The sequence below is a fragment of the Caretta caretta genome, chromosome 4, assembly GCF_965140235.1.
Source record: "Caretta caretta isolate rCarCar2 chromosome 4, rCarCar1.hap1, whole genome shotgun sequence".
Taxonomy (NCBI): domain Eukaryota; kingdom Metazoa; phylum Chordata; order Testudines; family Cheloniidae; genus Caretta; species Caretta caretta.
The window spans coordinates 92,786,004-92,812,867 of NC_134209.1; the positions used below are offsets into that span (position 1 = coordinate 92,786,004).

A 26,864-nucleotide genomic window follows, 5' to 3' on the forward strand; every position below is an offset into this window, starting at 1 on the left:
CTACTATTTTTTAGCACACTAGCCTAATGACAAACATAAGTAGGTCTACTTGAGCTGAGACTCACACCCCCAGCTCCGAGTGCAGCCATAACCTTAGACGCATAAACAGGGGGACCTGGCCTAGGAGCAGAGAAGTTACAGTACCACTGTATTTGGGAGTGGTGCAACTGCTGCAGGACTATTGTGTCCTGTTCTGTTGGCCCCAATTCAGGAAGAATGTTGGTAAGTTGGAGAGGGTTCAGAGAAGCGCTATGAGAATAATTAAGGGATTGGAAAACATGTCTTATTGTGATAGACACAAGGAGCTCAATCTATATAGTTTAACATAGAGACGGGTAAGGGGTGACTTGATCACTGTCTATAAGTACCTACATGGGGAACAAATATTTGATAATGGGCTCTTCAATCTAGCAGACAAAGGTATAGCTTCCAATGGCTGGAAGCTGGAGCTAGACAAATTCAGACTGCAAATGAGGTGCACATTTTTAACAGTGAGAGTAATTAACCATTGGAACTATTTACCAAGGGTTGTGGTGGATTCTCTAGCACTGGCAATATTACATTCCAGATTGGATGTTTTTTTTTGAAAGGTATGCTTCAAACAGGAATTAATTCAAGGAAGTCGTGTGGCCAGTGTTATATAGTAAGTCAGCCTAGATGTTCAAAGTAGTCTGTTCTGGGCTTACAGTTTATGAAGCTGTGGTGTGCATACTTGTGTATTCACTTTACACTTCCATAATTACATACAACCAGGTAATGACAGCAGAGCTGGCTGAATAATCAAAACAACTGAAAACACTGTATGTGAAATTGTTCTTCAATATATTATACATTCATGAATTAACATTCAATTAAAATCTTACAAGTCATTCTCCAACTTGAGGAAGTTATGAAAAAAGTCCATTTATTTTTAAATTTTCACAAATTTCATCCAAATTAATGATTAGACAAATGTTATTCAACAAAGTCTTGATCAAGCGATAGGTACTCATAGAATGACACATAACAGGTGAAGTTTGGGGTTCACATACATTTATGTAGCTGTTATGAAATTCAGTGTAACTGAAAGCAGAATTGGGACCATCAAGTTCATTAAACTGCCATTTCAGTGTATGGTGAGGAAGTTCCAAACACTCAGCCATAGGAAATTTGCAGGTAAACATATAATTGTAATAACTACATATTTATACTAGCTTGGCAGAACAACCATTTATAACCTACATATTTCAGGAGATTAAGCAAATCACTCCCTGCCTGGAAACTCCTCTCATAGCTACTTTATTGTGAAGTTGGTCATTAAAGAGGTTGTTCGTCTTCTTCAAACAGTAGTGGCTAACGTCAGAGAAGATACTGACTAGATGGACCATTGGTTGGATCCAGTATTGAGTGAAGCCATTAGGGTAGCTGTGCTAGGGAGGAGGGAAGGCCGCTGGGAGGGTAGGCTAAGTTGTGTTTTCTATCTGATGTGAGTCTTCTCCCTATTGGGAACCAAAACACCACCTCCCAGCTTGCTTTCTCATGGCTTGTCTACACAGAGAGTTCATACGTGGCAAGCCAAGGCTGTGAATCTACAGTGCACTAGTTTTTTGCACATTAACTGGCCACGTGGACCTTGCTACTGTGTGCCAAACGTTCCATAGTGCCGTTCCAGAAGTCCTGTTTCAGTGCATGCCAGGCAATAATGTTCCATGTAGACAAGTCCTCCGTGAGAGTTTGTTTCCTCCTGATCTTTAATCCTGGTCCCTCCCTCAGTCCAGGAAGCAACAGGGGAGGGTGTCATGTGGCTAGAGAACAAGATGAGGGGGTGGGCAGCAGGGTAACCACCTGCATTTCACGGAAATAAAAGCAAACTGTATGAAATATACAGGACACTTCTGTTGAAGGAACATCACCTCGTGGTGGTTTATTCATGGTACAAAAAATATACATTGGCATCACAGCGCAGAACCCTTTGTGTGATTATTGCTTAAACTATATATTTGTATCTGCTAAAATGCTTATCCATATTAGGTATGGATGGAGGACCATCTGACATCCCTTAAAATAAAGGATTGGTGGTTACATTGGGCTGGGGTATGTTGACACACAGCCGACAGCACTTCTCATGAAAGAGTGGATTGGCTGCTGCGGCCAGGTGGGTGGGGAGAGTCAGGCTGGTAGCCTGCTCAGACATGGGATAGAAAGGGCCATAGTTTGGAATATGAAATTAGAGAAGGGTTAATACTTCTCTAAGGGAGGGGGAAGGAATTATCCTGGAATATGGCATGAGCCACATACTGGGTTGGGGCAAATGCTCAGGTTGAGCATATACATCATCAGTGCAACTATCATCCTTCTGTTCCAAGGGCTGTATACTAGTCTTTTGGATTTAAACATGCATATTTTGATATATATCCTGACCATAGATGCAAAGTCCACCTGAGGATAGAACTGCAAAGTTGGAATAGTTGCCGTATCTAAGCCGGTGGAGCATACCTTTTAGCATGGCTTGAAGAAGTCCTTTCAATGTGTAGCCTATGTAGTTATATGTAATTTAAAATATTTCAATTCTTTCTTCAAAATAACCACTAGTTATACTTTGTGTGTTGTGCGGGTGTGACCTAGATAATACATCACTAAAGATTGCACAGAAGTGTAATTGTGTATCCATGTAACTATTTAATTTGGGGAGGGCGGGGAAATCAAGCTTACCATTAGCAGTATTATCATGTTGATATGATTCTTGTCCATCCTTGAACAAATTCTCCAACGTTTCATCAAGGTATTCAATGTTCTGTCATACTTTCTAATTTATGGCTTCTAAGCAGTAATTTAGGTTACTATTCTAGGGCTTGATCCTGAAGCAGTTAAACAAGTAGTTCTTGCTGAAGTCAATGAGATTACTCCATTTTCATGAGAATACTTGTCTGAGTAAGAGTCTGAGTAAGAGTTCTCAGGATCAGGACCCCATCTACATGTTTGTAATTAAATGCCATCCTTGTGCACCCATATGGGGACGTGTGTGTGGCATGTCTATTTTCATACATCCATAGAGTTACATAGAGATGATAATTTCCGGATATCTGCCAAAAGCTTGTAGGATTTCACCAACATAGCAACAATGAAACATGGCTAGATAACAGAAGTTTAATCAAGCCATTGAGTTAATATATTTACTTTATTTAAAAAATAAATCACATAGACAACTCCATTGGATGAGGTTTATTTTGCAGAGATTTCGCAGGCAATTTCACATTCCTCCACAACCTTGGTATAGACCTGGATAGCTGACAGAGATGGTTTTTTTAAAATGAAGAGAGAAACGTAGCTAGTGTAATGGTATGATAGGTGTCCTGTACATGTATGAAAGTAAATATTGCCAGATCCTCAGCTGTTATAAATCAGTGGGGCTATGCTGATTTACATTAGCTGAGGAGCTCGTCTTTCATCTTTAATATTAATATATTGGCATAGTTTGTTTATAGGCATGTTATACATAATGTATCATAAATATTATGGTCAATATTCAGTAATATGGCTGTTTTGGATTGCCAATGTGTATTAAAGTAATCCCAGATCAGTTTTAACATATGCGCCTCTTCCTTTCACCTTTCCTTTCTTTCTTCTAGAATAGAATCTAAGAGGTGTGTACTGTGGGCAAGTTATATTCTTTTTTATATAATTAGAATTTCCCAGAAACATGCAAAGTATTAAGGTAGGATTTTTTTCTTATAATTGAAAAAACTGAACCACAAAATGGGGTTCTCATTTAAATTAGGCAAAAAATTGAGCTATATTACATGGCATGTGAGGCCATGACTAGTGTGTTTTTCTACAGGTTCTGAATTGGCAAGCAAGTTTTTCTTTGCTGGCACATATCCAGTCTAAAGCCTCAGTCAGCAAATGGCAAACAGTAGCAAGTCTTAATTCTTTTTAAAGTGCTGGGAATTATTAATTATGAGCAGAAAGAAAGTGCACATATTGGAAAGGGATTAGAGAATATCTGTTATTTTGCATTACTACTGGTTTAGAAACAAGCTACTTTGAAGGCTATGGTTCTAGGCTTTTTACATTGTGACTGCAACATATATTGTGTATATGTTGTTTGCTGTGCAGTTTCAATGGACCAATGAATTCCTTTGTGTCATAATTCTTTTTAAAAAAAGGAGTACTTGTGGCACCTTAGAGACTAACCAATTTATTTGAGCATGAGCTTTCGTGAGCTACAGCTCACTTCATCAGAAGTGAGCTGTAGCTCACGAAAGCTCATGCTCAAATAAATTGGTTAGTCTCTAAGGTGCCACAAGTACTCCTTTTCTTTTTGCGAATACAGACTAACACGGCTGTTACTCTGAAACCTGTCATAATTCTTTTTGAAGCTAATCAACAATAACATTGCAAAAGTAGTTCAAAAGCAATCCAAAGGTGCAGTGTAGACTGATCTAAGCAGGATGGGTTATTTGTTTCTACACAGACTGATTAGAATAGAATAGATTATTATGGATTATTGAAAGATAATCTTCTGAAACATAAAGAAAAAACAAATAACAGCTTTGTTGTTGCTTTGATGTCCATACAAAATAACACATTTTTTTGCTGTTTTTCCGTGTTGTTACACTAGTAGCAGAGTGGAGCGAAAGAAATATTGCAATGAGCACTATAAGTAAACTATTCAAAATTAATGTACATAGCTGCAAACAATCACTGTTTAAATACTATAAACACTAACTAATATTAATGTGTTAATATTTTCTGTGCTAGTTAAAAGGAAACAGTGCTATACTTTTGTGTTATATAAAGCTTGCACTGAAAATCACCACCAAAAAAATGACTGTACCAAACACAGCAATAGTGTTATTCAGGATGTGATGACACACACAGACTGACTGTTAGCACAGCCAGGATCATACAGAAAAAAGAATTTTCATAGGGAAAATTGAGACGCATTTAGCCATTGATCCTACAATGTGTTGCACCTGGGTGTATCCCTGCTCATGCCTGGATGTCCATTGGCTTCACTGAGGCTAAGTTCAAATGCAGAGGTCTATCCATGTGTAACACATTGCAGGACTGGGTCCTTAAAGAGTGAAAATCACCCCTATTCAAAGGGCCTATGCACCACTTAAGCCTCCAAAATACAGTTTAATTGGATTAAGTGGTGTAGCAGTCCTATACTGGTCTTTTACACAGGGGTGAATTTCATCACTTTGAAGGTAAAAATATCTTTACTTATATCTTAGGGATCATCCATTTGTACAGTTCAATTGCAAGACTTGTTTGGGTAAACCCCACAACTGCCGGAGCTTAGTTCTAGTTTTACTGAGAAAGAAGCATCCTATGTTCTCCAGGCATTACTTGTTGATTATAGATGGCCCAGTTCTGTGAGGTGCTGAGCAACTTCCAACAAAGGCTGTTCATCATGTTGCAAGCACCTCACAGGATCAGGCCATAAATCGTTCTAGGGAACTTAAACACTAGTACTTTGGTTTTAATTTGCAGTTGTTTTGCATTTGGAGGTGCTGTTGGTTGGGAGTGACTTTGGAAACCACTCCTAAAAACATACTATGGAATGGTCGAAAAAAAAGCAGAAAAATTTGAAGAGGTCAGCAAATAATTTCCTAAAAGTTCCAGCCAGCTGGTCATCTGTGTTAATTTGGAGGCAAACAAATAGCTACAAGCAACAATACCCCCCAAAAGAGCAAGGGATTAGTCTTTTTACAATTATTGCTCTATTTAGCAGCTCATATCATCACCAACATACACAATTTCTCTAGTTTTAATATTAATATAAATCCTTCAAAATACCAGATCTGAAAAATGTTCTCAATTTTAATTACAGGCCTGTTCACCAAAATATAGACCTTTGGTATAATATATGATTTATTGTGTCTAGCAAATGAGTTTTATTATAATCAAAAATATATTTTCGCACTTGTGAATTAAAAGGGATTTTAAGTCCTCAGATAACCCACACTAATGGCTGTTTCAAGGCTTATACGTGTGTAGAAGTGATAAACATGTAAGCTTCCAGTTTGAAACGGGCAAGTGAAAAAAAACCTTTGACAATACTACATTCACTGATGATTAGGCTACTGAAACTACTTTATCAGATTCCCCACAAAATATTACATTGTTTTAAGTGAAAATATTTGTTTTAAATAAGGCAAGACTTTTTGTAGTAATTTAAATAGTGTATTTCTTATGTGACTCATATAGGGTGGTCTTGCCTCCCTCATTATTGTGCTATAACTACACACTATAAGCAATGCCAGTACACGGCTAAGCATCCTCTAAGGATGAAATCACTGAAGGAAGCTGTGATGTACTTTATACTGTTAATCATATCACATGATGATACCACAATAGAAGAGAACTGGTTATTTACAGAGCGGTTTTGACTGCCCACACAGATCTGAATGTAAACAAAGATGAGTCAAACACCTTGATAATGCATTGACTGGCCTGTTCATCTGGACATTGTTTCATCATTAGTTAGTTAGGTTCATTACAAGCCTGAAGTGAGTGAAGGACAACAGGAGGCACCTGTTTTTAAGGTAAGAAACTGTTCAGTTGCCAAAATGTTAGTGTGGTTTCAAGTATGTATGAATGTTCTGTTTAGCTCATAATTTATATTAAGTCAAGTGTACAATAATATATGCCCAAAAGACATGAGATACTTTTAAGGCTGTGTACAGTGAAGGAATTATAGAACACAGTGAGTATTTAATGTTTTCAAAGACATCTAACGTGTTGAAATCCAAATCTTTTTCTAGTGTATCATGTAATTATTTTAATGGACCAGTTTCAATATAGTATATATTTCAACATATAATAATAAAATGCTGATAAACTATTAAAACCTTTTAGTCTTGTAGAGATGGCTGGAACTGTCTTGGAAAAACTCAAGCATCAGTGATTGTGGGAAGTAAATATATTCCAGGATAGGATGGCTAATGATTAGAAAGCTATGATAGCTGAAACCCTTACAGATCTAATTCAGTGATCACTCCTTTTAATGATAATGAGAGTTAGTGAGAGAACAATCCTTGCATAGTGTTTGAAAGGATCTCAGTCCATTAACTGAAAAAGCTGAAACCTACTCTTGTAAAAAAAAAAAATCACCAAATGAGTTCACTGTAAGTGGAGATTCACTGTAGAAGGCCAAGGCCTGCCTAGCTGCACTTCCTCCCTTCCCCACCCTCTTCATCTCTTGCCCATGCATGGAACACATCTATGGGTAGGCCACATAGGGAGTGGCTGGTCCAATACTGGGAACCATCTATTCCTTTGTCCCTCTACCACAGGGTAGTGGTGCCTTCTCTTTTCTCTTCTCTATTATTCTGGTCTGTTAATCTCTCTAGGCTTTTATACCATTTTCATCACTGGTAACTATGGATGAGGTGTTTAGATACCAACATTTCAAAAAGCTTTTTTGGACAATTTTGAGAAGCAGCCAGGGCTCTAAGGGCTTCTAGAGGTTAGAACAGGGTCACAGGCTCGTTTTGGGAAGCAGTAAGTGAATCTGATATGCTTATCTCAATCCTCCAGGCTTCATGTGGTTGAGAGTTCAGCTAAGCAGTCAGAACCCATGGAGGCCCTGTCACTCCCCAAAACAAACTCCCATTCCCCTCAGGTGCCCTCATAAGTGCATTTGGCTTCTTGGTCCATGCCTGGCAATTCCCGCTGCCACCCATAGGTCACAGAGGAGCAACAGGCACTTCTCTCTACTATCTCCAGAGGATATCTGCCCCATTCTCTCCTTTTGGGTGGCTTCCAAGCTTCTCCCATTGTATTTCTCCTGGACATTAGGGAAGTTGGAAGTTCCCATACCTCAAAACCCCCCCATGTTCTTTGAGTTCCTGCTGAACCCATGTGTACTCCCTGCCATCCCCCAGCATACCCCAAGCTGTTCTATAGGCCCTTGTAGCTTTTGAGATAATCAGACATGCATATTTTTCCTCCTAAAAACAGTTTTAAAGAGGAGAACTAAACAAGGGCTGTGTAGTTACCTGAAAGGAGTGGTAAGGCTTATTTGCCACAAAGTTATGACTACTCTAGGAACTTAAATATATAGACTGAGATTCTTAGTGAAACATTTCAAGTATTTTCCCTCCTCTTTTCATGTTCCCGCACACTGGAATAAATAGCTCCCATTTTTCCTTTAACAGAAGTTGTTAAGGGTGTCAAGATCAGTACCATAACCTGCCTTGCAATTTAGGGAGTCCAGATTGATGCTTTTTCAAACAGCCAGTTAATATGGCAGTTCAGTTCCCATCCATCTTCAGTTATCGATGTTAAACAGAAAATTTAAAAAAATTCTGTAACCCTGTAATACCTTAAGCATATAAGTCAGTCGTTATTTGAAAGACATATTGTACAACAGGAGGCTCTTTATGTCAAGGCTGTGTTACTTTGGCTCACAAATACTGTACACAGAACATTGTCCAAGTACCTTTCATATAGGACTAGTATTTCAGTACAGCACTTCAACTGTGTAGCTAATAAAACAGAACTAGTGTTTGAATGTTGTAGATTGGCAATGGTGAGGATCCCAATTTCACACTGAGTCTACCTTCACTTGATTGTTGTTTGTAATCAGTGGTGAGGGTTTGGTTTTCATCCTATCCGCTGCATCATTAGAACTATCCTGAAAGAAAACCTTTGCTGTACAAATTGTGACAATAATTCTCTTGTATTCTCGTCTGAAATTCTGGTTCAGAAGTCCATATATGATAGCATTAAGGCAGCTGTTGAAATATGCCATGTAGTAACTGGATACAAACAACCACTCTGGAATCCTGGGGATTATTGTGTCTGGGTCGACAGCCACAGCCAGGCCTATGAAATTCAAAGGAGCCCAGCAAATCGCAAACAGTACAAATACCACAAACATGGTGACGAAGTTCCTAAAGTCATGTGGCTTCAGCCTGGGCTTGTTGTCAGGTTTAACCCTTCGCCTTACCTGAATAACAAGGATCCATATTCTCAAGTAACAGAAAGTAACTATGCCTATGGGAAGCATGAAATGGAAAAACACCACTGCTATTGTATACGGTGAGCTCACAGATTGTGCAAATGTGCAAGAGTAGATTCGTGGATCATATTGTAGAGATCCAACAAACAGATTAGGAACAATAGCAACAAATGTCAGGATCCAGATGAGAATGACGTAGCACAGAGAATTCTTGTCACTATACAGCTTGTCATACTTGAGGCTGTGGCAGATGTAGCAATATCGATTAATAGCAATGCCTGTAATGTTGAATATTGATCCAATGACACTTAGGCCCATCAGGAAACCACTAATTTGGCAGTGGAGGTAGCCCAGATTCCATCCATTATGAAATACAGATGTCAGGACCAGTGGGTATGGGTAGATCGCCACTACCAAGTCTGCAATGGCCAGGCTTACAACAAATATATTTCCTGCAAAATAAATATGAAAAAAAATATTTATTTCTCTTTTTTCTTTTGTTCTTTCTTCCTTTGTGTGTTTCCAGATTTTTAACAGCCAGTCTCAGAGGAAAACTCTACTTTCTATTAACCCCAAACTTTATTTTCATGTATCAGAAATAAGACACTTATTTTTCTTTAAAGAGGAAATGGTTCAATTCTAAGGTGTACTTTTAAAACAAAGGTTTTATTGGGTTTAGTTACCATAAAACTTCTATTTTTATTATGTCATTTACTTGGTTTCTCCTAATCACACAGATCCAGAATTCATGTCTTATTAAAACAGACTCTCTTGAAAAATGAGCATAAATAATATGACGATGAATATGGTGCCATTTAAAACTCTCTTTTCACATTTAACTCCATTGCTTTTCCTTAAATTATCCCCAAACTTTTCTACTTCTGAAACTTAAATCTGTTTTCCTGTTTGTATCTCAAGCCTTTATTGGGTTATATTACCTTAATAAATTTTAAAGACTCCAGCTACAATACTGCAATTGTATTAATATTTAGAGACAACATCCTTCTGGTATTTTTCAAGGAAAGAGTTTCTAAAACCCTAAAAAAAAAAAAACCCAAATCCCAATTTTTTCATCCTGTTTTTAAAATCATCTAGGGCTGACAAAGATAGTTTAAAGATCTTCAGCATGGAACACTGATGCCACGTACTCTTACTCCTTCTTCCTGATTGCTCTACCTAAAGGTAAGCACAGCAGATGCAGCAGCAAAGAGAACTTGCTGAAAAGATACTAAAAGAAAAGGAGTACTTGTGGCACCTTAGAGACTAACCAATTTATTTGAGCATAAGCTTTCGTGAGCTACAGCTCACTTCATCGGATGCATCATGAAAGCTTATGCTCAAATAAATGTGTTAGCCTCTAAGGTGCCACAAGTACTCCTTTTCTTCTTGCAAATACAGAGTAACACGGCTGCTACTCTGAAATCTGAAAAGGTATTGCTGACTTTTTAATGGGCTTTGGATAGGGCCCTCAATCAAGCAGGTAAATCAGAATCAATCTATTTTAGACTGTAGCATCTGAGCACCTCATAATCCTTCAAGTATTTTACAAATGTATGAGTTTATGTTCAATTAGTTTATCCTCATGCGTTTTTAAAACACTAGTCAATCTACATGTTTATTTGCCTCTATATTGCAAGCACGAAGATTATTATTCTCATGAGACATTTACGTCATACACTGTAGGTCACATGTGAGATCTTATTGCACATATAGAGACTATCTTTCCTCTAGAGTGCTCAATCCCTGGTCTATTGAGCACTCACAGAACTCTTACTTCTGCTAATCCCAAAGGAATAGTGTACACCAGGTTGTAAAATTCCACTCGGGATCACCACTTTACTTAACACAGAATGCTTAGATATAGTGAAAACAATAAGTTTATTATCAAACAGAAATTCAAGTGATAGAGAGTGAGAATATTGGTAACAAATGGTTGCATATAAAACAAAATCATAACATGTTTTCTAGAGACTAACAAAACAGCTTACCCCAAGTCCTTTCCACAGTGTTTTCAACTAATTTAGTTGAGACCTTTGCTCTTGAGATCAAGTCCACTGGCAGCTTGTCTTCACAGACTGAAGTAATCACTGGGGGTTCCTCTGCACCTCCTAGATATAGTCTCTCAAACCATTGTTTTAGTTTGAGATCAGGATATCATTCTGCACAGCTCATTTTTTCCTGTGTGCTTTTTTCATTGATTTCACATCCCTGCATTAGCATTTGACTCAGTATGTAAATGTGTCTCCACTGTAAAGCTTACAATACTTCACTTTCATGTAGCCAGACAGCTAAACATTTCTTACTTCCTGTCTGGTGGAACCATTCTAAAACATGTCACCTTATATGCTTTAAGAACATAATTTGTGTACATACATACACAACTCTTTAAATATCACCTGTACATACATTGAGATGACCAGTATGACACAGGCTTTCATTAGAGACCTTACTTGACACTTTTTCGTCAACTAGAATGTAAATTCCGGACCAGGGGATCCCTGTAACCCTAATGCACTGCTAGCAGTTGGTATCAAGAGGTCCCTACAATAATAGGTGTTCATTGTCCAGAATATTATACAATGTAGGGAAGCATGAAAAAGAAAAGCCCTGTAGAAGCTGGAAAGCTTGTCTCTTTCACGAACAGAAGTTGGTCCAATAAAACATATCACTTCATCCATCTTGTCTCTCTGGGACCAACACCTCTACAATCACAGTGCAAATTAAAAACAATGACAAGCAAAACATGGAACCAAAATTCAGATAAAAGAATTGTGGACAGATTATTGATTATAAGGGATGAAATCATGGCATCATGGAAGTTAATGGGTATTGGCTATTGACTTCAACGAGGCAAGGATATTTTTTAAAACAACCCAACATATTCTCTCTTATCTTTCTATATTTTTTTTAAAAAAGCCAACTTACTAAAAGCAGATTTTTTGGGACAATGTTTTATTCAAGTTTTTCAGCATGTAAGCAAGCACCATACTGTTAAATTATAACTGAAAATCAGCTTTAAAATGAAAATACCAATGCAGTATCAAGCCCTTTGCACTGCTGCAATTCTCAACATTGTGCTCCACTTCTTTTAATATAATTACATTAATTAAAACATGGAAAAAAGCATTTTCTCCTGCTAATCCCATGCTTTAAGTGTTCATAGGGAAATACTAAATCTCAAGACACATGCAAAGATGCAGAAACATGGAAATATTTGGCTCAGAATAGTATGTATTTTTTTGTATTTTAATTTTATTCAATGCAGGCACATGATGCCCATTAACTGTTCCTACTAACAGAAGCTGGGATAAATGGCCTTATTTAAAAGATTAAGATATACTGGTTTTTATAAGTTTTGTACCTAGTTTTCTAGATGCCTTTCTCTTGTTGATTTGTGAAATTGTTTCCTCTTTTTGACTGAAGGTCTAATGCCATCCTAGAGTCTGCTTGTGATGAAGCCTGTGGCAGAGGTCCTATTAATTTCAGCGGCAGCATGAAAGGAGGAAGTTTGAATAGAAACAGAAGGAAAATATAAAATCCATTCCCTCTGTTGGTCTTTGCTCACAAAATCTGTCCATGACCCACTGGAAGATTGTTTGCAGAATGCTGTAAATGTGTAAATTCTACACTATATAAATTACAGGTGGGGCTGAGTCACTTCCTATTATAAGGCTCTGTTTCATTTCCCCATAGCTTTGCCAAATTTTAACTATTTGGGCTGAAATTTTCCACGCTGGTTTCTTCTGCAGGGTGATTTTTTTTCCCAAAAAACTTTCAGCCACAATGGTTCAGCCACTTCCAAGAACAAGACGAGGGAAAAATAACTGGTTTGCCCATATTGAAAAACTTTGATCTTTTCTATGAAAAAAATGTGCTAGCATCCCCGGACTTTAGAGCTGGGGCTTGACATTTGGCAGCAGGGGGGACTTCTGTGTCAAGGATTTGCTTTTTGCTTTCCTTGTGAAAATCAGTCCAAATTTGCCCAAATTACAGGCTCTTGAAAAATCAGTTTGCATGGGCTCAGTAGAACATGCGTAGATTTTTAGTCGTTAAATCCCCAAAAGATTCTGTCCACACTGGGCAGGATCCAGGGGCTGAGCAGAATTCTGCCTATAACTGCAGCTCTGGTCTCCTGTAGGCTGGGCTGAGGTCTGGCACCAGACCTGAGAGCAAGGAGCTTGTCAACTTGTGCTGATTTGAATCCAGAATTCACAAGAGCTAGACTTCATGGGGGCAGAAGCCAGAGGGGAGTCTGGGCAAGGAGGCTGGTGGGAGGGGAGAGAACGCTGTGCAGTAAATAAGCCCTGTGGCTACACTTCGAACAAATGCTGAGAAAACAAAATATTAAACAGCTGTTCATTAATTGAGCACCTTCCATTCTGTGCACTGAATGAGCAGGGGGTTCTGTGGAAAAAATAGTACGCCATCATGTAATTAAAGACTGTATTGCAATGCATACACACAAGGGGAGTGAATTAAGGTTTCACATGCAGTCTGAATTCTGGTATTTCCTAACTTTTGAGGGCTTGACTTTGCAACCTTAATAATGTTCTTTAAACTTGTAAAGAAGTGTGGAGAAAGCTGAGCTGGTCTGACTAGAGTCAGTAGGCTCTGCTTTTAGATACAGTCCAAAGAAATGCTCCAAAAAATATTGGCATTGCTGTGAATGCGGAAGAAACCTGTGTGACTGCTCATGCACAGTACATGTTCCATATCAGACCATTCTGCCATCTTACAATTTTTACAAAAGAAAACAAATGATCCACACAATTCCACTTTCCCCAAAGGGAAACACCGCATAAAATGAATGGAATAAATGTGACACAGGGAAGTTGTAGGAAAGACTCATACTATTAATTTTCATGATGCCATTGCCAAAATAGATGGAGAAGCAGCACAGAAGATCCACAGGCTGTTGTACTGGCAGTAATTGATATCTGTGTAACACATTGTATTTTGTATGCTCGTAATGATCCCATAGACTCTGTATTTGGGCTTGATCCTTTAGCACTGAAGGTAATCAGATTTTTGCCTGTGACTGGAATGGAATCTAGCCCAATATGACTAGAACCAATAAAGGAAGAAATGGCCAATGCCAAACCTCAGACTTAACGTTCAGGGAACTCAGCACCATGCAGCCACATTACCAGGGGAAAGAAGCCCAAATTCTGCCCTCAGTTTTGCTGACACAACTGAGAGCAGACTTTGGCCTGGAGACCTGAGCTCCCTAAATGTCAAGAGGCAGGTATTGGCAGGGGCAGAGTTGACTTTCTCTCTGCTGGAAGGAGTGGTAAGAATAAGAAATTTTGGAAGTTTTAGATCTATGATGCAAAATAACTAAATTTTATAAGGTTGGTGAGTCCTATTTAAGATTTTGGGATTATGGAAAAACTTTAATTGAGTAGTAGAGTGGGAGGACTGGAGATCTTATTTTAGTGGCAACAGTGATAAGGGATTGCTATTATTTTTCAACACATTTATTTAGACTAACATTTTTTAGTTTGCTGTTTCTACTCTTCACTTTCTTGTGCTAACTTTTTATTCTTCACCCAAAGAATAAAATTATTTTATTACTAAATTTATTTTCAGGTGGCTTCATGGTCTAGCCATGTTGTTAATCCTTAGTGAACACAGCAATCTGGTTTCTGACTTTCAGGGACCACTTTTGGCCCCTATGAAATTTGGCTATGAGAAACAAGCAAACAAATAACCAGCACAAGCAAAGCAGCAATAACTTAAATATGAATAGAAACAAAAAATCTAGAATCATCTCAATGAAGAAGAAAAGAAAAACAGGCAAGTAATTATTTTACATGTATAGAACAGCAGAACGTTCACACTTTGTCAACAGCCACAAATTATTCTGTGCTAGAAAGAGGGAAAATATTTTCCACCTAAATAGATAGATCAAATCAAACATCTGCATTCCCCCCTAAAAAGTTATTAAACACCTGTAATTGATCTTCTCCCTTTCAATCTTCTTTACACCTAAACCCCTATGCTTACATTGGGGTTTAGGAAAAAAATATTTTCCTGAAAAAAGACCAGTTTGCATCATTAACATAATTTAATGACATATTTAGTATTTGTATGGTATTAATAGCTAGAGGCTCCAGCTCTAACAAGATACAAGACTCCATTCCCAATATCTTCTAAACCTGTATGATGTGTATGCATGTTTAACATATTATCTGTAACCTTCTTCTAGCTTCTTGCTTAGGGACCTCCCATACCCATCTGTTGTTTACTGGGTATCCAGGAGCCACAAATACAGACTGTACTGCATTCAGGTAAATAATGCGTTCTCTTTCTTTTAATGGACTGTTCACATCTCATATTCACCTAGGTCTGATGGGACCCAAGCATGTTTTTACATTTTTCTAACTTTGAGACATTTTTTCAACCTTTCCTTTTTTACCATAAGTGTTTATTTTGAGGCAGGACCTGATCCTATGGCCACTGAAGTCGATGGGAGTCTTTCAATTGACTTTAATAAGAGCTGCAGCAGGCCCTTAGTGCTTACTTATTAATTCCCCACTCCCTAATGATAGTGGTATGTAACATTTACAATCTAGGGTCAATTATGAAGTCAAATATAGTTTCTGATTAGAATGTCTATGCAATTCCTAACTGCTTTTTTATCACCTCTCAAATATGCCCAGATGTGAATGTCGAAGCACTAGCTTCTGATCTTGATGTAACTAATTATAGGCTAGGCTTAATTATTGGGATTTTTTTTTCTATAAATGTAGGTCAAATTCTCTAGAGGTATAACTTGTTTAAAATGCTTCACTGCCAGGATTCTTAGGACTTGGTACTCTTATCAGCATATCTTCATAGTAAAGCACCTTGAATTCTTCTAGTGACATCTTATAAGATTTCTGGTAACTGCTAAAATTTCTACGGGTTATGTCCAGGGGTCTCTCATTGTATTTTATCATTTTAATCATAAAACTATATTTTCCCTTTAGTCTAGATATTTTCTCATTTAGTGCTATAAAATGCACAGGCTCAAAAGATAAACCCAAAGTTGTGCATTATTAGATAGACATAAACAACTAATTCAACATTATGCTCACCGAACACGTGTGCAGCAAAGAAGGGAAAGAGTCAAACATTGGGCTCCATAGTCATAAAACCAAAAATACAAACACGCTGATATTCTGTAAAAAACTAGCAACACTTTAATAAACTAGCAATCCTACTCCAGAGCAACACAATGCTAGGAGTGACCACAGTTCCAGATTACAGTACGTCACAGGGAAACCAGAAAGTACTGGTCCAGATTGTATGGAAAACAAGACTAGAAAGCTAAAAACAATACAAAGTGAATTCACCTTTACTTTTGCAGAACAGGCCATGAGCTACTTTCCTTTGGATGCCATTTTTGTTTTGTAAAATAGAATGGTGCATAGTCTTAGGAAGCATATCATGCTGCCATTTTCCCTGTGACCACACTGTTTTGTGAGGTCAGTGTCCCCTTTTGGTTTGCACATAACGGCATTCAAAAGGATTAGAGCAATCATGAACAGGCTATCTTTATACTGTGTGACAAGGGATGCCCTAAATGTTCCTTCAATTTTAAAATGTGTTAATTAATAACTGCTCTCCAGTGGTTTTCTAAGTGTCCAGTGCTAGTTAACTAACCTAGTCTTCTTTGCATTCCTGGTCCTGTAAACAAGTAATTTACAAAATGCTCCATTTACTTTCAAGGTATCAATATGTTTGTTACTTGGTACAACTATGATGGGCTGTTAGAAATCAGCTACAGTCTCTGATATAGTTATTTCCTACACAGTAGGGGGATGATCCTGCATTCCATGTGCCCACTGATATCCCCCCACAAACAATTAGTTGATATAGGGTGTTCAAGGAAAGCAGGATCAGCTCCAGTCCAGTATCTTCCTGGTGGCAATGCAGAATGTGAAAACTGCTACATCTAAGTAGCTAAGTATCTCATTTGGAATTCCACAAGGGTTAAAGTGCCCCAAAAGTATTATATGGAGAGGAATAGCCTGCAAGTTGAGTCAATTACCATTTCTTCCCTTCAGGGTTACTTCTCAGCCACCATTTCAAAGCCAAATAAGTTTGCTTAGATTGTTTGCACAGACAGTCCCCAGTTTCACTGAAGCAGAGGTCCTAGAGGATTAAGAAACTAATGGTCTACACAACTCTGCATCAAAATGGTAAAAAACCATTGAAAAGAAATGCAGAAATAAATATTGTATAAACTCCAGTTACTCTTGGGAACTTCATTCATTTTACAGATCATAATATCAGCTCCCTTAGATGTGAAATGCCTATTTTTAAAATCAAGACTCTATTTCTAAACCTGGCTTGCATCAAAAATTCCACGTGCATATTCAATTTTAATTGCGTGACGGAGGCCTTTGGGGTTTACTCCTGATTAACAAATTAAATCTGGTACCGCAGGTGGTCATGCAAGAGGATGTGAATGGCTTTAAGCCCAGTGTGTATATTTCAGCATCAAACACGTGCATGAAAACATCTCTCTCTAATTTTCTTTTTAATCTGAAAAGAGGCCTCATATTACATTAGGGCTTCATTGTTATAATTGTTATACAATTTCTCATAATAGAAACAATGTTCAGAAGGGCATGAAAAATCCAGTATTGTGATCCTTGACCTTTCAGGCACATGTCCTCTTGTCATAGAAATATCACCTAGTGACGGCTAACCAAGCCTAATGTGTAATTATTACAACCATAGAATTTGACACATCCATAATGTCAGGCAGGAAGCTTGTTAGCACTCAGTAGACAGTATTAAATATTTACACTTCCACTCATTTATAACAAGTCTAGTAAGGCAAATATTTTGAATACCACAGTACAGCTCAGATTCTGGAAAGAGCTGAGTCTCTTCAGCTCCTATTGAAGTCAATGGGAACTCAGGGTGCTCAGGACTGGACCCCAGGTGAGCAGAAACAATATACTATACGTGAGAGATGAGAAAGAATAGATACATAGCTAGTGTTGCATATAGGAAAGATCATAATACTGTGATTAGATTATACTTAATTGTATACTGCACAACAGAGTTATCATACACAATCTTCCAAAGAAGCAACAGCAACAAATTGATTTGAAATGCCTGCTCATCCTCTAGCCAAGGATATTATATGCAAATTAGAGTGGTTGGAGGAGAGCAACAATAGGGACTCCCACAATACAGGGAATAAAATATTAGGGATCAGTTCCAGATTGGCCTTGGCCAAATAGGTTGTGCATATGAAGAAGAGTGACTAATAAAACAAGTTTGCAAATAAAGGATAACGTTTACAACAATGGTGCCTAAAGTTATGTTCAATGGTCCATATTTAGGTTCTTAAATAAGTTGCCCAATTTCCAAAAGTGCTGAGCAGCCAGCAGCTCCCTTTGACTTGTACAGAAAAACACATATGAAATGCTGATCATGAGGACAGCATCTCTGAATTAGAGCTAGTGAACAGGGAAGATTTCTGCAAACAGTTTTGCAAAAATTTCTTCCTATTTTTCATAAAAATTTACAAAATTCAAAATTTTTTGACCAGCTCTACTCTAAATACTAAAACCTGTATAAACAGAGTTCCTATTATACTAGTAAAAAGAAAAGGAGGACTTGTGGCACCTTAGAGACTAACAAATTTATTTGAGCATAAGCTTATGTGAGCTACAGCTCACTTCATCGGATGTAACTCACGAAAGCTTATGCTCAAATAAATGTGTTAGTCTCTAAGCTGCCACAAGTCCTCCTTTTCTTTTTGCGGATACAGACTAACACGGCTGCTACTCTGAAACCTGCTATTATACTAGTATTCTAGGTTCTTGTGGGCTGCAGAGAACCGAAAACTGTCACCCAATTTTACATTCCTGGGTAACACATGCGTAAGGACACTTCTCATTCTGATGTCTGTATTGTTCTTCTAACACAGACCTCACTTGGTGAAAATGATCAAGCCGTACTGGAGTTGGGAGAACATGGAAAAACCCAATTGGGAACCTGGGCAAAAACCAAATGTAAATAAATGCTTGCTTACTTAACCTTTTCCATGCCTTAGTTGACATACAACGCATTAGTCAAACACAACGTAGGCTATTATTATTATTTTGAATGTATTTATGGGGCAACAATATAATGCAGTTGATGCTTTACATAAAAAATAAGACACTATCTATCCTAAGTAGCTTACAGTCTACTTCACTTGTAGACAAAACAGATCACACCCAAATACTACGTAGTGTACCAAATGATTTTGGAAGGGTTTAAGTATCTAGCAGTGGTCAGCTTTATAGGCTTTGTACAAATGCATTTTCAAGAAGGATTTGAAGGAGAAAAGGGTAGGTTATCTGGGCTACTGAAAATAAACAAAACCTCCGTGCACATAATCATTCTGTTTTTAAAAATTTATCATGCCATAACAAATATTTTGGCTTGATCGTCCAATAGACGTGGCTTGATGTTGGTGTACAAGGTTTTTTTGCTTAAAAAAGCAGCATCAAATCCATATAAGAAATATTCTCTAGCTTTTTAATTCTGGGGTGGAAAATCTGTTGCATTAAATTAAAACTGAGGTATATAAATCAATAGATTTTTAATGCGTTGGAAGCTATTGAAGAAAGTCACACTAATTAACTAAACAAGTACATTTCTAAAATCTTCCTATGCCAACAATTGAGATTGGCTAACAATCCATTACCATTGTTTGCATACCTGCAATAACCATTGAAAAAAACTGATTACTATTTAATCATTATTTTACAAATATTTGAAGTACTGTATGCTAAATAAAACTTAGTATCTTCTATGATAATCAAAATCAATATAATTTATCGTATCACAATGATAATCTGAACCATTCATTTTATAAAATGGGTAGAGAATCTCACAGCTGTACAGATTAACAGACGTTTCAGGTTTGTCAATAAAGTGTAAAAATCCTACATTACCAAGGCGTTCCTAAGTTTTATCCCTCTCCCAAGGTCATATGATCTCCTTTGATGCATGGTACGGAAGAGATCGAACAAGCTCAAATAATAAGCCAAATGAGGCCAGTAAAAACAGTGTGGGAAGCCGTATTAACTGCTGTCCCCCTGAGAGGGTGAAGGCACATATACATCTCACTCTTGGATCAAAGGACCTAATCCTTACGCAGCATTATCACTGGCTAAACCTGTGGAGTGTCTGGCACCAATCCAATAGTGTGTTCAGGATTAATGCTGTTGATGCATTCTGTGGCTTCCACACCCACCCCCTCACTGGGGATTGAGGGATAGGGTGAACCACAGAGAAGCCCCAGCAGCAGCACAGCTTGTGTATGAGCCATGTTGTCATGGGGGTTGGGACTGGAGTCCAAAGCAAACACCATGGCATGCAGGCAGATTGCCTGAGTTCTGTGGTACTGGTTTTGGCTCTCAGGGCATCTGCCAGGATGGGAATTCTTTATGGATCCCTGGGCAAAGAGTGGTTAGGAGGTACCACCGTTTGTCCTCTTCAAATGTCCACTAGCCCCTCCTCCTGAGAGAGAAATGCATCAGAAACTGAATGGATTTACCTGAGTAACTTATCCACTTTCACAAAATGGATTTATATTGATCATTTCCACCTTTCATTTCTATCATCCATTTACAAAAAATTCCTACAGACCAGCCTGTGCTCCAGTGCTATTTCTTTGCCTAGATGTTTCAAAACACTAGTGTTGTTATCACAATTGTAGAAACTGTATGCAACTGCTTAGAATAACAATACTACTTAGTGCCACACACTGCTGCACTGGACCACTGCAGAAAAGTGAAGTGTAAGGAGATAAGCCTATAGTAAAGTCCAAGCAAAGGGAGGGAAAGGAAATGAGGGTGGGGCCACAGACTAAAAGAAAGCAAAAGGAAAAAGCAGGGTATGACAGATAGAGAGAGACCCCTGAACATTATTATTATATTTGTATTGTCATAGAGCCCCGCCAGGATCGTGCCCCCCCCCACGCGTGCTAGGTGCTGTACAAAAAATAGGAAGAAATGGCCTCTTTTCCTGAGACCTTACAATCTAATTCGCAGCATGACAAAAGTTAACAGACAACGGGGGCGGGGTAGAAAGGGTGATGGTAAAGATAATACCAATCATACAGTTACCGAGATTGCTATGTGGAGTTACAGCCATGTAACTGACAGCAGAATTTGACCCGTTGTATAAAACTCAGCCCAATAACATGGAGGACCAGATTTAGCTCTCCGTGCAGCTACATTCAAGTCATTGGTGTCACATGGGGTTTATGGGTTGAATTTGTCCATGGTATTTATCCCAGGGAAGGAAAAAATTAAAAAAAAAAAAAGAGCAACACAATATCCCTCCCACAGCCCCCCACACAAATCAGAAGTAATATAAGCATAATTAGCCATCAAAGCAATCCCAACATTTAACAACAGGTTCCAGGGTAGACAGCCAGCAAAGTTAATTAAACATGAGTTCTTAAAATAGCCACCCCACTGCTTTCTCCTAAACGCAGCTATGTAGGACACCCACCAGGGAAATACAAAATAATGTTACATTAAAAATCAACTGACTAGGAGTGGTGTGCGTTTACTCTTGCTCCCCCCAACCCATTCCCCTTTCATTTCTTTATCCCTTTCCTTCACGCTTGGACTTATTCTATCTCCTCACTCCTCTCTATCTTTCCCCACAGCTCCTCCTCTCCTATCTGCCTTCCCTCTGAATTCCCTCATCTCTCCATTCAAATCCTTTTTCTCCTTTTGCCTCCTAGTTCCTCTTACTGCCCTGAGTCCCTGAAAGAGGTGGGGAGGAGCAGAAAGAAACAGTCCTTATTTCTCCCCTCAGAAAAAAAAGTTCATGATGCCTTAGATAGGAGCGCTCAGCTCTGCTGTTACTGAGGGGAGTTGGTGTAGTGGCCTGCAGCTGCCTCTTTGTCTACCTGCAAGGCAGTTGGCATCCCTAGATAACTAAATAGAGCTGTTTTAATAAATTAATTAGTAGGAGTTGTTTGTGTCGGTAACTTTACAGAGGGCACTTTGGCAATGGAACATTGCTGATGTGCAAAGAGGGTGGAAAACTAATTGTGTGCATGGGAGGGAGAGGGAGGCGATGCAAACAGGGATTTAGTCCCTCTCGAGAACAGCTCCCTGCTCATCAGTGCATAAGTGGAGAGGGGAGACAGGAGGTTGCCTGGCTGGGCCAATGGAAGGAGGAGTAGATGATCTACTACTATATGACAGGTTTCAGAGTAACAGCCGTGTTAGTCTGTATTCGCAAAAAGAAAAGGAGTACTTGTGGCACCTTAGAGACTAACCAATTTATTTGAGCATAAGCTTTCGTGAGCTACAGCTCACTTCATCGGATGCATACTGTGGAAAGTGTAGAAGATCTTTTTATATACACACAAAGCATGAAAAAATACCTCCTCCCACCCCACTCTCCTGCTGGTAATAGCTTATCTAAAGTGATCACTCTCCTTACAATGTGTGTGATAATCAAGTTGGGCCATTTCCAGCACAAATCCAGGTTTTCTCACCCCCCCACCCCCCCACCCACACACAAACCCACTCTCCTGCTGGTAATAGCTTATCTAAAGTGACCACTCTCCTTACAATGTGTATGATAATCAAGGTGGGCCATTTCCAGCACAAATCCAGGGTTTAACAAGAACGTCTGGGGGGGGGGGGTAGGAAAAAACAAGAGGAAACAGGCTACCTTGCATAATGACTTAGCCACTCCAAGTCTCTATTCAAGCCTAAGTTAATTGTATCCAATTTGCAAATGAATTCCAATTCAACAGTTTCTCGCTGGAGTCTGGATTTGAAGTTTTTTTGTTGTAATATAGCAACTTTCATGTCTGTAATCGCGTGACCAGAGAGATTGAAGTGCTCTCCGACTGATTTATGAATGTTATATTTCTTGACATCTGATTTGTGTCCATTTATTCTTTTACGTAGAGACTGTCCAGTTTGACCAATGTACACGGCAGAGGGGCATTGCTGGCACATGATGGCATATATCACATTGGTGGATGTGCAGGTGAATGAGCCTCTGATAGTGTGGCTGATGTTATTAGGCCCTGTGATGGTGTCCCCTGAATAGATATGTGGGCACAGTTGGCAACGGGCTTTGTTGCAAGGATAGGTTCCTGGGTTAGTGGTTCTGTTGTGTGGTATGTGGTTGCTGGTGAGTATTTGCTTCAGGTTGGGGGGCTGTCTGTAGGCAAGGATTGGCCTGTCTCCCAAGATTTGTGAGAGTGTTGGGTCATCCTTCAGGATAGGTTGTAGATCCTTAATAATGCGTTGGAGGGGTTTTAGTTGGAGGCTGAAAGTATATAAAAAGATCTACACTTTCCACAGTATGCATCCGATGAAGTGAGCTGTAGCTCACGAAAGCTTATGCTCAAATAAATTGGTTAGTCTCTAAGGTGGCACAAGTACTCCTTTTCTTTTTACTACTATATGGACCTTCTTCCCTGTGAGAAGCTTGTATAAGGGTCTGCGGAATCTACTTCAGACACTGAGCTGCAGTAACCTTTCCAAAACAACTAGGCACACACCGGGTGAGGGGATGGGGGTGTTTATCACCCAACATGTCCCTGCCCAATACTCATCCTAGCAGCTAGATTCTTGCTTTGCCCCTTACTATTTTAACAAATGTCAGAACAAAATGTTTAACCTGAACTACATATACAGAGTACCAGTCAAAACTTGAATGTGTCAAGGCTACAATTTATGTTTCAGACACCTGGCTTAGGAATAGCATGTTAGCTAATAAATGACAGTCTATAAAATCTGTGTAAGAAAGCAGTACTCCTCCTAAAGCAAGCAAATCAAGTAATTGCAATGACAAATATGGTAATGTCAAAAGCATTGCAGCAGTTGTATAACTTGACTCCTTAGCTCTCCCTTACAAGAACCCTAGATTCAAAGATGTGATACAACAGAACTGTTTAATAAAGGTATTTTGGGAAGAATGCAGTTTTTCATGGTGTTGATTTAACAAGGTACTTAAGCATGTCTCTAATTTTCAGCATGTGAGTAGTGTCACTGACTCTCAAGGCAACAGTTATTAGCTTGAAATTAGGCACGTGCTTAAGTAGCTTGCTGAGTAAGGGCATAGAAAAGTAACGTATCTGCAATCAACGTTTTGCAGTGGGGAAGGTAGAATATGACTTTCAATCCAATATGTATTGTAATTTATTTCATAAAGTTTGGGAAACTCTCTACTCAGGAGTTGTTTTTTTTAATTAGAAGTTTTTAAAAAAAAAAAGTTGGTCTTGGGTACACTATCAATACTTTCATGCCGCATCACATCATGATGTACAATTTCACAAATGCACATGTATTAATCTATCGGTCACCACGGTAGTGTATTCATTAGGTCTTTTCAAAAATTAAAAGAATGCCAGTTGGCTAGGATATTGTAGTTACAACAATGTGGATAGTTCCATCAGAGCCTCATTGATAGCTGGTATATGAATTTGGAGTGTCTTGTCTTTATACAATATGACTAGCGACAGCTCATGACAGCTCCCTGTAACAAACCTTGTTGCCTACTCTCTCCCCATATCTACTCTAGCTACACCATCAGAGGACCCAACCGCATAGCCACACCATCAGGGGCTCATTCACCTTCACATCTACTAATGTGATATATGCCACCATGTGCCAGCAATGCCCCTCTGCCATGTTGTGACCTTATGAGTGTAATATAATATCTCATTGAAGGTGACAGGGCCAGAAAGAGTTAATTAACTCCCAGACTGACCTGACCCAGGGCCGAACTTTAAAGACTGGTTAGGACGATATGTAAATGAATAGAGCTTTGAAATGCAAGTCTGCATTGTTAGAGATGTTTGTTCAGGTCTTTTGATGTAAGCAAACAATTCTTGTCTATTGCTATAGCTTTGATTCAAAGATCAAAAAAGGAATATTAACATTTAGGAAGACACTTGAGTGAAATAGTATTATTGTCTATATGTCTCTTTGAAGGTTTTGGTAACCTGTATCTGAACTGTTTAATGGATAAATTACCTTGTGCTAATTGCCATGATGTTTGGGAGAAGGAAAGTGAAGCCTATTGTTTTCTCAGGCCAAAAGGCTGCTGGAAATGTATAAAAACCTTGGGACACGATCCTTCTTCATCTCAGATCTGCTTTGGATTTCAAGAGGGGGAAACCTTGAGCCATAAGGATTGAGAACCGCAGTCATTGACTGGAGTCACCCTGAATATGGACACTGGACTATAACCGATGGACTATTTCCAAAAAGACTTTTGGCAACTACAAGCTCATCTCTGCTATGTATCTGAACCTCAAGAACTGAATTCAAGTCTGTAGGTATACTGATCTTTTAACCAACACTCTCTCTTTTCTTTTTTAAGAAATTTTAGTTTAGTTAACAAGAATTGACTATAAGCGTGTATTTTGGGTAAGATCTAAGTTGTAATTAGACCTGGGTGTGTGGCTGATCCTTTGGGATTGAAAGAACCTTTTATTTTATATGATGAGATAAGATTTTCAGTAATCATCATCATACATGACATGTGTGTCTGGATGGAGGCCTGAGGCTGGGTTACTTTAAGGGAACTGCGTTGTTTGGACTTCTGAGTAACCAGTGAGGTACTACAGGAGCTGTTTTGTACTGGCTTGGTAAATCTAAGTATTGGAATATCCACCAGCTTTTGGGATTTGTCTGCCCCATTTTGTTTGCAGTTCACCCTAATAGAGTGACCTCAGCTGGCTCCCACGGGCAACACCGTCACACATGTACATTGGTCAAACCAGACAGTCTCTACATAAAAGAATAAATGGATACAAATCAGACATCAGGAATGGTAACATACAAAAGCCAGTAGGAGAACACTTCACTCTCCCTGGACAGTCAATAACAGATTTAAAAGTAGCCATTCTTCAACACAAAAACTTCAAAAACAGACTTCAAAGAGAAACTGCAGAGCTACAATTCATTTGCAAACTTAACACCATTAATTTGCGCTTGAATAGGGGCTGGGAGTGGCTGGCTCACTACAAAAGCAATTTTCCCTCTCATGGTATTGACACCTCCTCATCAATTATTGCGGGTGGACCGCATCCAGCCTGACTGAATTGGCCTTGTCAACACTGGTTCTCCACTTGTAAGGTAACTCCCCCTTCTCTTCATGTGCCAGTATATCTATTCCTATATCTGTAATTTTCACTCCATGCATCTGAAAAAGTGGGGTTTTTTACCCATGAAATCTTATGCCCAAAGAAATCTGTTAGTCTTTAAGGTGCCAATGGACTCCTCCTTATTTTAGAGCTCATTATAGGGGATTAGAACTGCACTATTATTTGGGGAAATGTGAAATATGCATTAACGCTTGTGATTATATCTTTTCCCAATATAATCCTTCCTCCATTAGAGTGAATGATAAAACTTCCTTAGACTTTGGTGGGAACAGAATCAGTCCCTGAGCCCTGGTATACTCTACAAACATATGTCAATATAACCACGCAGTTATATCGACCTAATGCCTGGTGTAGACAGCGATCTGTCGTTGGGAATGCTTCACTGCACTGCTCCTGCCTCTCGGGGAGGTGAAGTATTTACACTGATGGGAGAAGCTCATATAGAGTTCTGTTTCTTCCTACCCAAGGGGATTTTTTACTCTACTTAAAAGAAATTTATGGAGCAATGAATATACTCCAAAGAACATTCAAGATGTGACAGAAGCTAATTGACCTTCTGTACCTAGCCCTAATGGGGTGACTCCTTAGCTATTTCCATAATGCACCCCATTGTGCTTCGGTCATTTGAAGTCAGGCTCTGTCTACACTACCCAGCTTTTAGCGACAGGGCTGTGCCATTACAGCCAAGGCACGCAACGTAGCCGTTGTTTGTCATTAGGAGAGAACTCTCCTGACGACAAAAACCTCCCACCCGCA

General features: G+C 38.8%; 1 protein-coding gene and 1 long non-coding RNA gene across 2 annotated transcripts in view; one reads left to right on the forward strand and one right to left on the reverse strand.

Annotated features, from left to right (window-relative positions):
* Positions 1-6,741: 6,741 nt before the first annotated feature.
* Positions 6,742-26,864, reverse strand: part of MTNR1A (melatonin receptor 1A) — a 107,155-nt gene continuing 87,032 nt past the window's right edge. Inside the window, exon 2 of the mRNA XM_048848089.2 lies at positions 6,742-9,405. Coding sequence (XP_048704046.1) covers positions 8,537-9,405 — 869 coding nt within the window. The 3' untranslated portion in view covers positions 6,742-8,536. The remainder of the gene's footprint in view (positions 9,406-26,864) is intronic.
* Positions 15,160-26,864, forward strand: part of LOC142071914 (uncharacterized) — a 42,735-nt gene continuing 31,030 nt past the window's right edge. The window contains exons 1-2 of the long non-coding RNA XR_012668152.1: positions 15,160-15,243; positions 25,031-25,273. This is a non-coding gene — a long non-coding RNA (uncharacterized LOC142071914). The remainder of the gene's footprint in view (positions 15,244-25,030; positions 25,274-26,864) is intronic.